The sequence below is a fragment of the Piliocolobus tephrosceles genome, chromosome 7 (assembly GCF_002776525.5).
Source record: "Piliocolobus tephrosceles isolate RC106 chromosome 7, ASM277652v3, whole genome shotgun sequence".
In the NCBI taxonomy this organism is placed as follows: Eukaryota; Metazoa; Chordata; class Mammalia; order Primates; family Cercopithecidae; genus Piliocolobus; species Piliocolobus tephrosceles.
In genome coordinates, this window is record NC_045440.1 from 18,334,026 (window position 1) to 18,346,052 (window position 12,027).

Sequence of the window (12,027 nt, forward strand, 5' to 3'; positions counted from 1 at the left end):
GCAAAGCACACACAGATTCCAGAAGTGAGGGTGAGTCCTATCCAGTGAGAACTGTCCACATTTACCCCGTGAGCACTTGCAGAAGGGCTGCTAGAGGCCAAGCTCCACCTGAGGCTCTGGGAATTCAGATGGAGACATGATCCCTGTCCCCAACAAGCCCACTTTCTAGTGGAGGAAATGTATGTGTGTGTGGGTGTGTGTGTGTATAGGGAGGGATCCAAATAATTAAAGCATGGTGAAAGTTCGACAGAAAATATTGCATACAATGAAAGCACAGTCGATATCTCAGGAAGTCCACGCAGCCACGAGGGCTTTGCCAAGTGCAGAGTATCTGGAGGGGAAGAGGCTTGTGTGAAGAACACAGAAGTGTCAGAAAAGAGTGTGTAGTTGGAGAAAGAAAGGAGAAAGTGGGTGTTAGCAGAGGATGAATATTTGAGAGGAGAAAAGTAGAGTCTTGCATATGCAGGAACCTTGTATACACAGATGAGTCATCTACTTGGCCTTGCAGCCTATGAAGAAAAATCAGGGGAGAAACACCACCTACTCTAGGGTCAGGAAGATTCCTCAGGCGGCATCGTGGTGGAAGGAGGGAGTACACAAGAGGGGGGCTGCTGCCAAATTCTAACCCAGAGGTGACAAGGAGCCAGGAGTGGCTGTTGAGGATCTAACAAGCTTGTTCATTTGGGAGTTCACTTGGGACATGATAAAGGACTTCAAGATGCACAGGTTTTAGAATTGGGCATTTGGTTTGATGGATACTAACAAATAACAGGGATTCTGTTTCCTCTCCTTCCCATGGGGCTAGAGGGTGGGGCGTAGGCTGGGGAAGAGATTTGAGGTGTTTTCTTTTCAATGCACTTGTGAGCTCCTAGAAGGCAGGAACTATGCCTGGGGCTTCCCACCCTACAGTACCGGCACTGTACTTGGCAGGTAACAAGTGAAAGTATGTAAGTTGTCAGTAAAGTAGTATGAGGGATGAGCCTCAAAGAAAGGGTAATTTTATCATTTGGAGCTTGGGTTTCCAAGCCCAGAAAATTGGAGTCTGTATCCTGGCTCCGGCGTTTCCTGTCTGTGTGATCTTGGATGGCTATTTCGCCATTCTTATTTTCATCTCTACAATGGGGAAAATCAATCCTCCTTTTATTCCTGGTGGTGAGGAATAAAAGAGATTATGCCTGTAACGGATTTAGCAATGCATCTGGCAACAGCCATGCTCTGGTGGTGTGTGCATGGGTACGTAGGCAAGGCAGTGGCCTCTAATGCGGGGAGGCTCACTTCCTCCAACAGGCTGGGCTTCCAGACCTTTCCCTGACCCTTATGTGTTTCCCAGCTTCTTAAGGAGAAGGGAATTTTACATTTTCTCAGTGATATTTCTGAAGGAGTTGAAATAGGATGAGGCCAACGAGGGAAGGAAAATACTCGTCTTCCACACCTCCAGAACACCTGCTTCCTAGAGTCCCACCCTACCGAACCCAGAGCTCCTGCTGGTGCCACTTACCCAGCAGCCCCAGGGCCAGGCCCCCCAGAGCAATTCCCATGGCTCGTCCTCTCTCATGGTCATCGGTGTAGACACTGGCCAGCATCCCAAGACCTGCGCAGAGAGCGACAGATGCAACTGGCCCCCAGGGGCTTCTGTCCACCTCTCAGAGCCCTTGGTCCCACCCTGTTATCTCTTCAGTGACAATCTCAGCTAGAGTTTCGGTTTGAGGGGTTTTACAAAACTTAACCCATAATATTTTCCAAGTACTGCCCTCCCTAGTTGCCCAGGCCCCCACATTGTCCACTCCTGTTCAGAGTATTGTTGAAAGCGCAAGGCCTCTGGGAAGCATAACACAGAAAATCCATTGTCTGGTTAGACCATGTTTCATAGCATTTTCTTGTTTCTGAGCACGTTTCCCTAAACGAGGGATTACAGAGCAGGTCAGGGAAAGGAAAACTTAGGCACACAGAAACCATTCTATTTAACAGGGATGCCCAGGGAAGAGCAGAAAAGCACTGGGCACCTGGAAGAGAGTGTGGGCTAGTGCTGTACGGCAGCTGGACTCTCAGGCCTTCATAGTCATGGGTAAAATGGCATAAAATACCAACTTCATAGGATTGCATTAGATATTGTATTCACCAGTACTGTGAAAACTGTGCTGGTATTACTGGTAGTATTAATATGATTATTCCTATAAAGTACTAAGAGGGGGACAGACAAAGGACCATTGAGTGGCACTAAATAAAAGCCTGCCCTTCTTCATGGTTTTACTGGAGGCTTGTTCTGACCTGAGCTAGCTGCATCTGAATATTAGCAGAGGAAGTTACATCAGGCTTAGGGATCTATGGACCCTGTCAGAAATTCTATAATTCCTTTTTTTTTTTTTTTTTTTTTTTGAGTAAGGGTCTAGCTCTGTCACCCAGGCTGAAGTGCAGAGGCACAATCGTGGTTCACTGCAGCCTTGACCACCCAGGTTCAAGCCATCCTCCCACTTTAGCCTTCCAAGTAAGTGGGACCACAAGTGCACACCACTATGCCTGGCTAACTTATTGTCTTTTTTTAAATAGATGTAGGGCTCTCATTATGTTGCCCAGGTTGCACAGGTTGGTCTCAAACTCCTAGAATCAAGCTATCCTCCTGCCTTGGCCTCCCAAAGTGCAGGGGTTACAGGTGTGAACCGCTGTGCCCAGCCTAATTCCCTTATTTCTGAATCACCATTTCTACCTATCCAGATGATATTTTCCTTAATTTCTCCATATAAATATAGGATCTGAGGTAGTAAGAGATGTGTGTGTGTGTGTGTGCATGCATGCATGTGTGTGTACATGATGAAGTTGCCAGTGTTACCTGCAACAGATGAAAATGAAGATCCAATGCCTTGAAGGGTTCGGGCCACAAAGAGTAGAGTATAGGTCCCAGAGAAAGAAAACACTAGGCAAAGAGAATAGCAAGATAACTGCATTAGCAAATTGCCTTTGCTTCCCTAGCTGCCAGAGAACATGCCCATGATACTGCAGATATGAGTCATGACGCATACTTTTTTAATAAAGCATGATGACTGTTCCCTGTTTTTTGAGTTGTCTTTTCAATCTCCTACTCCTCCATCAGAACCACTTTTTAAATGCAAGAAAACTGAGAAACCACAGAAGTATAAACCAAGTCACCACACAGCAGATGGAAGGCTGAGTCTCTACATCTCTTGCCAAGAACCCAACATTCTGTCCACTGAAATGAGGGATGTCCATGAAGCTCAGTGTCCTGGGCTGGAAACTGGTTCTTAGATCATACTGCTGGATCCTCCATGTGCAACACCCAGATCCAGTCTTTACCATTGCTGGGTCCTACAGGGTCATCTGGAGTACAGTGACAGTAAGGAGGTGCTTCAAGGATTATAGGAATTGGGTAGAAAATTATATATTGTGATACAGTCAGATCCTTCTTTATATCTTATTTTGAATGATCTTTTAACCAGACAAAATCAGCATTTATTAAATTATACTGAATACGCAGCTCTCCTAGACTCTGTAGCAAATGCAAAATAAAAATACCATCTAGTTATTGCCCTTGCAGAGGGTCAGTCTGTTGAGGATGAACACCCATGAAACTGAGAACCAATAGGAATATGTTACCAACACTAAATCAGAGGGTGCTGCTGGTCAGGGTAGTTAAGTCCAGACATGTCTCACCTCCAATTCCAGAATAATGTCTCCTAGAGTCAGAATAATCTCCTCAAAGTGTCTGAATCAGAGGGATTGTAATCCCTTTGCCTATTCATTACAGATGTCTTTGGTTGTGTTTTTAATCTTCTCCCATTACTTCCCGACAGACATGATCACACTGAACTTCTCCTTGTTTCCCAAAGATGCACATTCTTGGTCTTTCCTTTCCTGGCCACCAGCATCTTTTCTCGGGGTTTGTTATCTCCAATCTTTTCTGTCTACTCTTCCAATGTCCTTTGAGAACAGAGTGGCCCACTCATCTTGGTCTGCCCAGAACTTCCTTGTTTTTAAAACTGAAACTCAAAATACCTCCACAAAAACAGAAAGTCTGACATCCTGGGAAGCCCCTCGCTATAGTGTGGATATGGGTTGTTTGTCCTCACCAAATCTCATGTTGAACTTTGATCCCCAGTGTTGGAGACGGGGCCAAGTGGGAAGATGTTTGAGTTATGGGGGCGGATCCCTCATGAATAGTTTAATGTCCTTCATTAGGTGGTGAGTGAGTTCTCACTCTGCAGTTCTCTCAAGAGCTGGTGGTTTAAAAAAGGCAGGCACCTCCCTCTCCTCTCTTTTGCTTCCTCTCTCATCTCTGCACAGCCAGCTCCCCTTCACCTTCCACCATGAGTGGAAGCTTCCCGAGGCCCACACCAGAAGCAGATGCTGGCACCATGCTTCTTGTAGAGCCTGCAGAATCACGAGCCCACAGACCTCTTTCTAATATTAATGACCCAGCCTCAGGTATTCCTTTATAGCAATGCTAAATGGACTAAGACACCCCTCAATTCCAGACAAACCAGGAGAGTTGGTCATTCTATTTAGGAAGACCAAAGCAGTTTTTTTTTTCACTTTGGACCCTTTACATGGGCCACCATTTCACTCTTGATTACATTAGGCATGGCTCCTACTTGGTGGATGGAGGGGTTAAGGGTAGTAATGGGCATCAACATTCTCTCTTTTTTTTTTTTTTTTTTTTTTTTTTGGAGACGGAGTCTAGCTCTGTAGCCCGGGCTGGAGTGCAGTGGCCGGATCTCAGCTCACTGCAAGCTCCGCCTCCCGGGTTTACACCATTCTCCTGCCTCAGCCTCCTGAGTAACTGGGACTACAGGCGCCGGCCACATCGCCCGGCTAGTTTTTTTGTATTTTTTTTTAGTAGAGACGGGGTTTCACCGTGTTAGCCAGGATGGTCTCGGTCTCCTGACCTCGTGATCCACCCGTCTCGGCCTCCCAAAGTGCTGGGATTACAGGTTTGAGCCACCGCACCCGGCCAACATTCTCTTTTAAGTATTTTTTTCAAACATTGGACAATGCTACAAGGATACCCTAAACATCAAAAGTATTTGCTTTTGGTTAGAATTAGGCCACTCCATATAGTCACACAGCTATCCTATGGAAATAATAATTATTTAACATATACAGTTTGGTATAAGTTAAATAATAATTATTTAACATATATAGTTTACTTCAAAAGTAAAACTTTTAAAACATGAGTTCTTGGCAGAGAATCAGGCAAGGATATCCTGCTAAAACGTCTCAGATCCACTAGCACATCACATTGTCTTACTTCTCAGTGTGTGTCTCATGTCTCCCCAGGCAACCATCATACACGTCTGATACCTGGAATCATGTCTTTTCATTCTTTATGTGACTATGGCCCTCTGGGCATTATACATGCACTGCATAAAATTGTATGGAATAAATCTTAAGCCTCATTTGATGAAATAGGGCATCTTATTTTTAAATTTGCTGCCTAGCATAGGCTGAGCTTCTAGAAGTTCCATGAACAGTGCTAACTTGAATTTCTGCATTTTCTTCAAGTCCGCTAAAATTTCATAAACAAAATACAGTTCTCAGAGAGAATCTCACACCTCAAGTTCTTGCACTTTGCAGCCTTCCAGCCCAGAATGCAACAAATTCTTGTTAAATATTGGGTTGATAGGAATCAAGTCCTGTGCTGGGAAAGAAGAGAAGTTGAGGAAGAGGAAGAGAGAAAGTAGATAAGAAACGGAAAGGTAATAAGAAAAACTTGAGGGAGAAGGAGGTATGTTGTTGGAGAGCAGAGGATCAGCAGGGCCATCGGGAACCACGGCTGGATCCACAGGCTGCCTTAACCTGCAAACGCTAACCCCTTTTCATTCCTTCTTCCTTTACTTCTCAGCATCAATTTCCAGACTTGCTTTTCTCATGTACTGTGTTTATTCCGTCTCCATTTTATTAGAAACATTTAGCTGATCCTGGATACACTATTTGTCTTTCTCTTTCTTATTTCTTTAGAAAATTTACTTTTCTAAGCTTAACCTTTAAAGTCCTTAACTGAAAAGGAGTAGGTGTTTTGGAATTTTCCGGATGTTTTTGTCCAATTTCCATTTTTTTGTTAGTTGTCCTTTACCATGGTATATCGAAATAATATCATTGCTTCTTGTAGATGGAAAGTTTGTATTAAACTTGCTCAAGGGATTACTGATACACACCTAACACATACACACACACACACAGACACCATAGCATACATATTCAAACAGCTTTCATTATGTCCAGCTGAAGGGAATAAAATATCTGCTCTTGTATAGCAGAATAGACCAATTCCAACTAGACTGAATTGTCACTAGTGTTATAGTCCGCATATCAAAAAGAGCAGAGCATTTAAATCAATATCCCAGTCTGCTTAGTCAGATGCCTAATTACTTTCTAGGCTACCCTGCTATCTACACCACACTCACTTGATAAAATCAAAGGTAATCAGTGAAGGGAAGAAAAGAGGAAGCAAATTACTTACTAACTGTGGAGAGAAACATGATAATAAAGCCAGCAAACATGGGGATATGATATCCAATCCTAAAAGGGAATTGAAAAAAAAAGATGCAATTCCAACAGGCACTCATATACTTGGACTACATTTTTAAATGGAAGTGGGAGCAGAAATGCAGCTATTTGGGTGTATGGTAAAACATGCCCCTGAATGTAGCGTGGAGATGAAATAGTGGATGAGTACGAGCAAATAAACAAACATGCAAATATGACCATATGTTAGGGCCAAAATTCTCATTTCCAGAAAGGATAGCCTAGGTAGAGCATATAGGTGGAGTGTATATCTCTTGAAAATATCAGAATAATCCTAAGTACAACTCCTGGGAAGCCCATGCTCTAGATTACAACAGGACTGTCCCGTTCATACCCTTTTCCCATTCAAGCCATGCTCCAGGTCACTGATACAACATCACAGCACACTGCTGTTCATGGTTCTCTTCTCGGTACTCAATACTCAATATATCACTAAGAAAATCTGATCCCATGACATTTCATCAGTAACATGTTATTCTTTGCATAACGAGCTTTCCAAATAGCTGACTCCCCTGGTGAACCAGACAAGTGAGTATTTCCTCTTTTTCCCTTCCAACCCCCTTTCTATACTTTTCTAGTCCTCTACTCCTGTGTACCCTGCAGGGCCCTACACCCAGCGAGATACCTGTTGGTGAGCGGGCCCACAAAAGGGTTGACCAGAAGTTGCATCACAGCCTTTGAAGCAAACAGAACCCCAACCCGGGTATTCTCTTCCTCCAAGAATTCTGTGCCTTGCAAGCAGTTGTTTTTAGGAGCTGAGACGGCTTCAGTGGCTGGAGGTGGGATGGTGCTGGCGGTGTCATTCATCCATGCTATGCCACTGGGCACACTTTCTTCAACAGCCATGGTGTTGTTGTCGAAGAAGGAGAAGACGGTGGAAAAGGCAGGAGAGGCGAGGGCATGTGGGGAACTTCCAGCATGGCTGAGGTGCAGAGAAGAGTTGACTTCTTTGAACTCCATGTCATATAGGAAGGTGGGCACAATTGGTACTGAAAGTCAGAGGACAGGTTATGGGGGCTAAGGACAGATGTCATCTTACCACTAAAAGCCAAAGGGCTAAGGACAGATGTCAATTCTACTGAAAGTCAAGGAAGACAGGCGATGGGAACCAAGGGCAAATGTCATCTTGCCACTACTAGGTTCAGGGGCACTATGATGAGGTTCAGCCTTATGCCCAAGGCTGGTGTCTGGACTGGCGTGGTTTAAAATCTACTAAAAGATTGTGCCTACTCAAGTTATCCTGTTAGCTAAAGTAGCTAAATTCTGACCTTATATAATTAGTTCTCATTCTTCATCGTTTCCACATTGGCTAACTCTCCTACTCACTTAGATTGACATGGAACCCTCCAAACCAACACGCACTGAGCTACCGCAACATTTCACAGACATGTCCAGCTCTCACACAGACCTGGCCAGAGGAGGGGATAGGAGGAGGCAGGGCAGGCTGGTCAGAGGAGCCTCAGCTCTGGGATCCCTGGACAGGGCTTGAATCCCAACTCTGGCACCTGTTAGTGGAGAGGCCTTGGGCAAGTCACTTAACACTTCTGAACTTCTTTTTCTCTTTTACAAAGAAAATAGGATTTACCATGATGTTTAAGATTTAAGATTATAATTGTGTGTGTGTGTGTGTTTCCCCTGGGAGCAATGATTCAGTATTCACTGATTCAGTGTTTGCAGTGACTTTACGGAATATAACTGTAACTACAGAACTATGAATAATGAGAAGTGATTGTATTGGATTAACAACTTGTCTCAGAAAGATCCATATTTAAAAACATATATTTTACCCAAGAGTAGAAACCTTTTAGTACCCATTTATACACGGGTATAACTTAATGTAATGATCAGGAGAGTATCAACTAAAAAAAGCAGGATTCCGAAGGAAAGAACCACATGGAAGGTAAGGTCTTGATAAGAAATTGGATATCCAAATAAAATATGCTGTTTTTATAGAGCAGAGGCCAGAAAGGCACCGCTGTGAGAAGATGCTCACTGGCCCAGAGGCACTTGGAGTCATTAGCACCTTGAGAAGACAGTCTGGGGAGGAAGAAAAGCACAGCCAGTTCTGGCTCCAGGCCATCCTCTTCTCCAGTCAGACCCTCTCTGGACCTCCTTCTTTTTGAACCTCCTGAGTCTTTTAGCTATGTTTGACAAGTTTCAGACTCCATTTTCTGTAGGTTTTTTTTTTTTCCCCATACCAAACAACCTCTGTGTGTTTTTGAGCATAAAAAGGAAAATTCTCAGATGCATTCGCTGTTGAACTCAAGCAGAGTGTACAGTGCTGCTGGGGCCCAAAGCAAATTAACCCTCAGCACAAAGACCCCCAAACGTACCCACCACAGTAAGCAGCATGTTGTCCAGGAGCAGAGCGACGAATACCACCACCAGTACCAGCTGCCGGGACGCTCTCCCCTCCTTCAGCAACCGCTGGGGAGCGACCAGAACAGTCCGGAGCATGGCAAGGGCCGGGCTGGGGCAGTCTTCCCCTGCAGGCTCTTAGGGAAGGTCCTGTGACAGCTACAGGTCTCCTGCAGCCTTTACAGAAGAGGGGAGGGAGGCTGCCCGGATGAATGAAACTCACTATTAAAACGAAAAGTGCAAAGGGTTGCAAGTAGCATGATATTTGGAAACATCTCCATTTCTGTGTCACTGTTCACTTCTTACACAACTCAATAACTCCACCTGGTTCCCAGAATGCCTTCCAAGTAAGCATTGCTTACTAGCTATTTATGTCTAGATTTATATCTAGCCATTAAATTCAAGGGAAATTAATGCCTAGATATAAATCCAGAAAAAAACAGATGCTCTACAAGTCACTTAACCCTGTGTTTTTCAAACATCCGACATTTATTTGCCTATCACATTGATGGTTTATGTCATATCTGAGGACTACCTGTACTATCATTTACTTCATCTTTTCTTCTAAATCCACTCTTTTAAAATACTGAGATACTGCCAGGTATGGTGGTATGTGCCTGAAGTCGCTGTTACTTGGGAGGCTGAGGTGGGAGGATATCTTGAGCCCAGGAGTTTGAGTCCAGCCTGGACAGCATAGCAAGACCCCTATCTCTCAAAAAAAATTTAAAACCAACATAGATATTGATATCATGTTTCAAAAAGTAATTTTATGTGGCAAGCAAAAAAAAAAAAGTATGGTCTATGTTTTAGGTGTTACCCCAAAATACTTCACGGGGCACAGTGTCACTTGGGCTGCCCCCTGAGAAACACTGGTGTAGACCAACCTTCATCTCATAGACAAGAAACCCGAGCCTCTGGAGGTTAGGAGACTTGTTTGGGGTTGCACAATTAGTGTCAAACTGGGATGAAACCCCAGGCTTTTCAATTTGCACGTTTATCCTCTACCATTTTCCCTTGCTCTGTGGTTCTAGAAGCACTCTCACGCTTTTGTCTGAGCACAGACCCCTGCTCAGAAAGATGCCTTCATCTGTGAAAGTAAAATGCTGACTTTCCTGATTAGTTTTCTATTTAGGATTTCATATCATTAGTCAGCATTAAGTCACAGTACCTTGTCAAACTTCAAGTAAAAAGAATTTCTGGGAAGAATTTCATTTTCTTTGATGTGGCTTCTGTTGTGGTATCAACAATACCAGTCATTTAAATTTTAAAATAGATTACCATCATGAAATCTATCGGGCCCTAAAAATTGTATACTCTTTGACTTAGTAACTCTAAGGAAGCCATCCTAAAAAAAAAGATCAGAGAGATCAGAGATGTAGCCAAAGACTTATACTCAAAATGACCCATTGCAGAATGATTTTTATTACTGAAGAAAAGTCAAACATGTTAATGGTGGATTATTAAGCAGCTCTTAAAAATTATATTTTCAAATAATTTTAGTGACATAGAAAATACTATTACTATAATGTTAAGTAAAAAAGGGAAATTAAACTGTAGTTTCAGCTTGATCTCTAATGTCTAAAAATAAATATATGGGCACGTTTTTGAGAGAGTGGAAAGATACTCAAATGCCAGTTATTTATAATCAACGACTTCAGTCATCTGTGTATTTCTAAATATTCAATAATGAGCTACTTTCATAATTAAGGAAGTAAATAATTTTAAATGGTTATCACTGGAGTTCAATAGTCAGCCTCAGATGTTGGGAGTATCCCAAGCACTGAGCTACTCTGTTCTAAGCCCAGGGTTGGAAGAACCTTCTCACTACTACAGATTAATGTGACGAAGGTCCTAAGTGAACCAAACTCTCAGTTAAGTTTTAACCAGTAAATGCATGCAATTACTTAAGATCCTTCATTTCTCTGTATAAATGAGGTATTTCTGAATACAAATGGACTTATGATATGTATGGATAAGAATAAAAGACAAGCCAGAGAAAGCTAAAAGACATAGCGAATGAAAGAAGTACTACAAAGAGAGAGAAACACACACACCAAAATCCCAAAACAAAAACAAACCAACCCAGGAATTTGCCAACAAATCAAGAGTAAACTTTACTTAACAGTCAAAATCCTCTGCGAGAGACATGAATCACAAGGAAAGATTAAATTTGTCTGGAGAGAGAAAAATCTTACCTTGGAGCCCATCTTGGTGTGAGGTGCTCAGTGAGGTATTGGCAGCTGTTAGCAAGACAGCAGGGACACTGTTCTCTGAACGTGGATGTGCTGATAGATTTATTGCCTCCTGTTATCTGAGGATGCTGTGTATGTGTGCGTGTGTGTGCCCTTTGTCCACAAAGATTTAATTGCAACCTCCAACAGGGTTCATTCAGACCCTTAGCTCCCTGCGTCAAAGGCAGGAAGGCAGGGCTGGAGAGGATAAAGAGAAGGGAGATATTATCCTAAGCAAAGAGGCACTGGACTGCACTGCTTTGCATCTGTACTTACCTATCATCGAACTCTTTAACTCTTGCCTGAGTCTGAATACAAATTGGAAGCCAAGATGGAACCAGCGTGCAGTTTGCATTCCTTGCTACTTAGTCAAAGAGGCTCCATGTACCAGAGTTAGCTTCCTGAAAAGCAACAATGCATGTTGTTCTCAAGCCATAAAACCCCAACATCTACTGCCTCAGTAAAGACTTGGATTGCGCACTGTGTCTTCACATCACATTACTGGCTCAGTGCCTGATACACGGTAGCATCCAATAAATATTTCTTGCATGAACGACTGGACGGCTAATTACAGGAGAAAGTGCCGCTCATTGTGCGATCTTGAGAGGCTCTATTGATCTATATTATTCTGACATTAAACCATGGGTGGCTCAAAGAACATAAACAATTTATGAAAAAGCAAATACAATTTATGAGCAAGAGCAGCGCAGAGGTTTCCTATTGTGGAACTGGTGGGCCCCTCCTAATTGTGGGAATTAACTAGGGAACTTTCGATGCTAAAAAAAGGACAGGGTTTTTTTAATTTTTCTTTTTTTTGAGACAGAGTCTTGCTCTGTAACCCCGGCTGGAGTGCAGTGGCATGAACTTGGCTCACTACCACCTCCACCACCTAGGTTCAAGC

The 12,027-nt window shown here is 43.1% G+C and overlaps 1 protein-coding gene across 4 annotated transcripts in view; it reads right to left on the reverse strand.

Moving 5' to 3' along the window:
* Positions 1–11,234, reverse strand: part of SLC18A1 (solute carrier family 18 member A1) — a 36,497-nt gene extending 25,263 nt beyond the window's left edge. For 2 of the 4 annotated variants that reach the window (XM_023216856.1, XM_023216854.1), the window contains exons 1-7: positions 11,091–11,234; positions 9,780–9,982; positions 8,871–9,117; positions 7,163–7,526; positions 6,473–6,531; positions 2,828–2,911; positions 1,499–1,591 (exon numbers count right to left, since the gene is read on the reverse strand). In XM_023216856.1, the coding sequence (XP_023072624.1) occupies positions 1,499–1,591; positions 2,828–2,911; positions 6,473–6,531; positions 7,163–7,526; positions 8,871–8,994 (724 nt within the window). In that variant the 5' untranslated portion in view covers positions 8,995–9,117; positions 9,780–9,982; positions 11,091–11,234. The remainder of the gene's footprint in view (positions 1–1,498; positions 1,592–2,827; positions 2,912–6,472; positions 6,532–7,162; positions 7,527–8,870; positions 9,118–9,779; positions 9,983–11,090) is intronic. The other 2 variants (XM_023216855.2, XM_023216852.1) reach the window with 2 other exon arrangements.
* Positions 11,235–12,027: the final 793 nt, after the last annotated feature.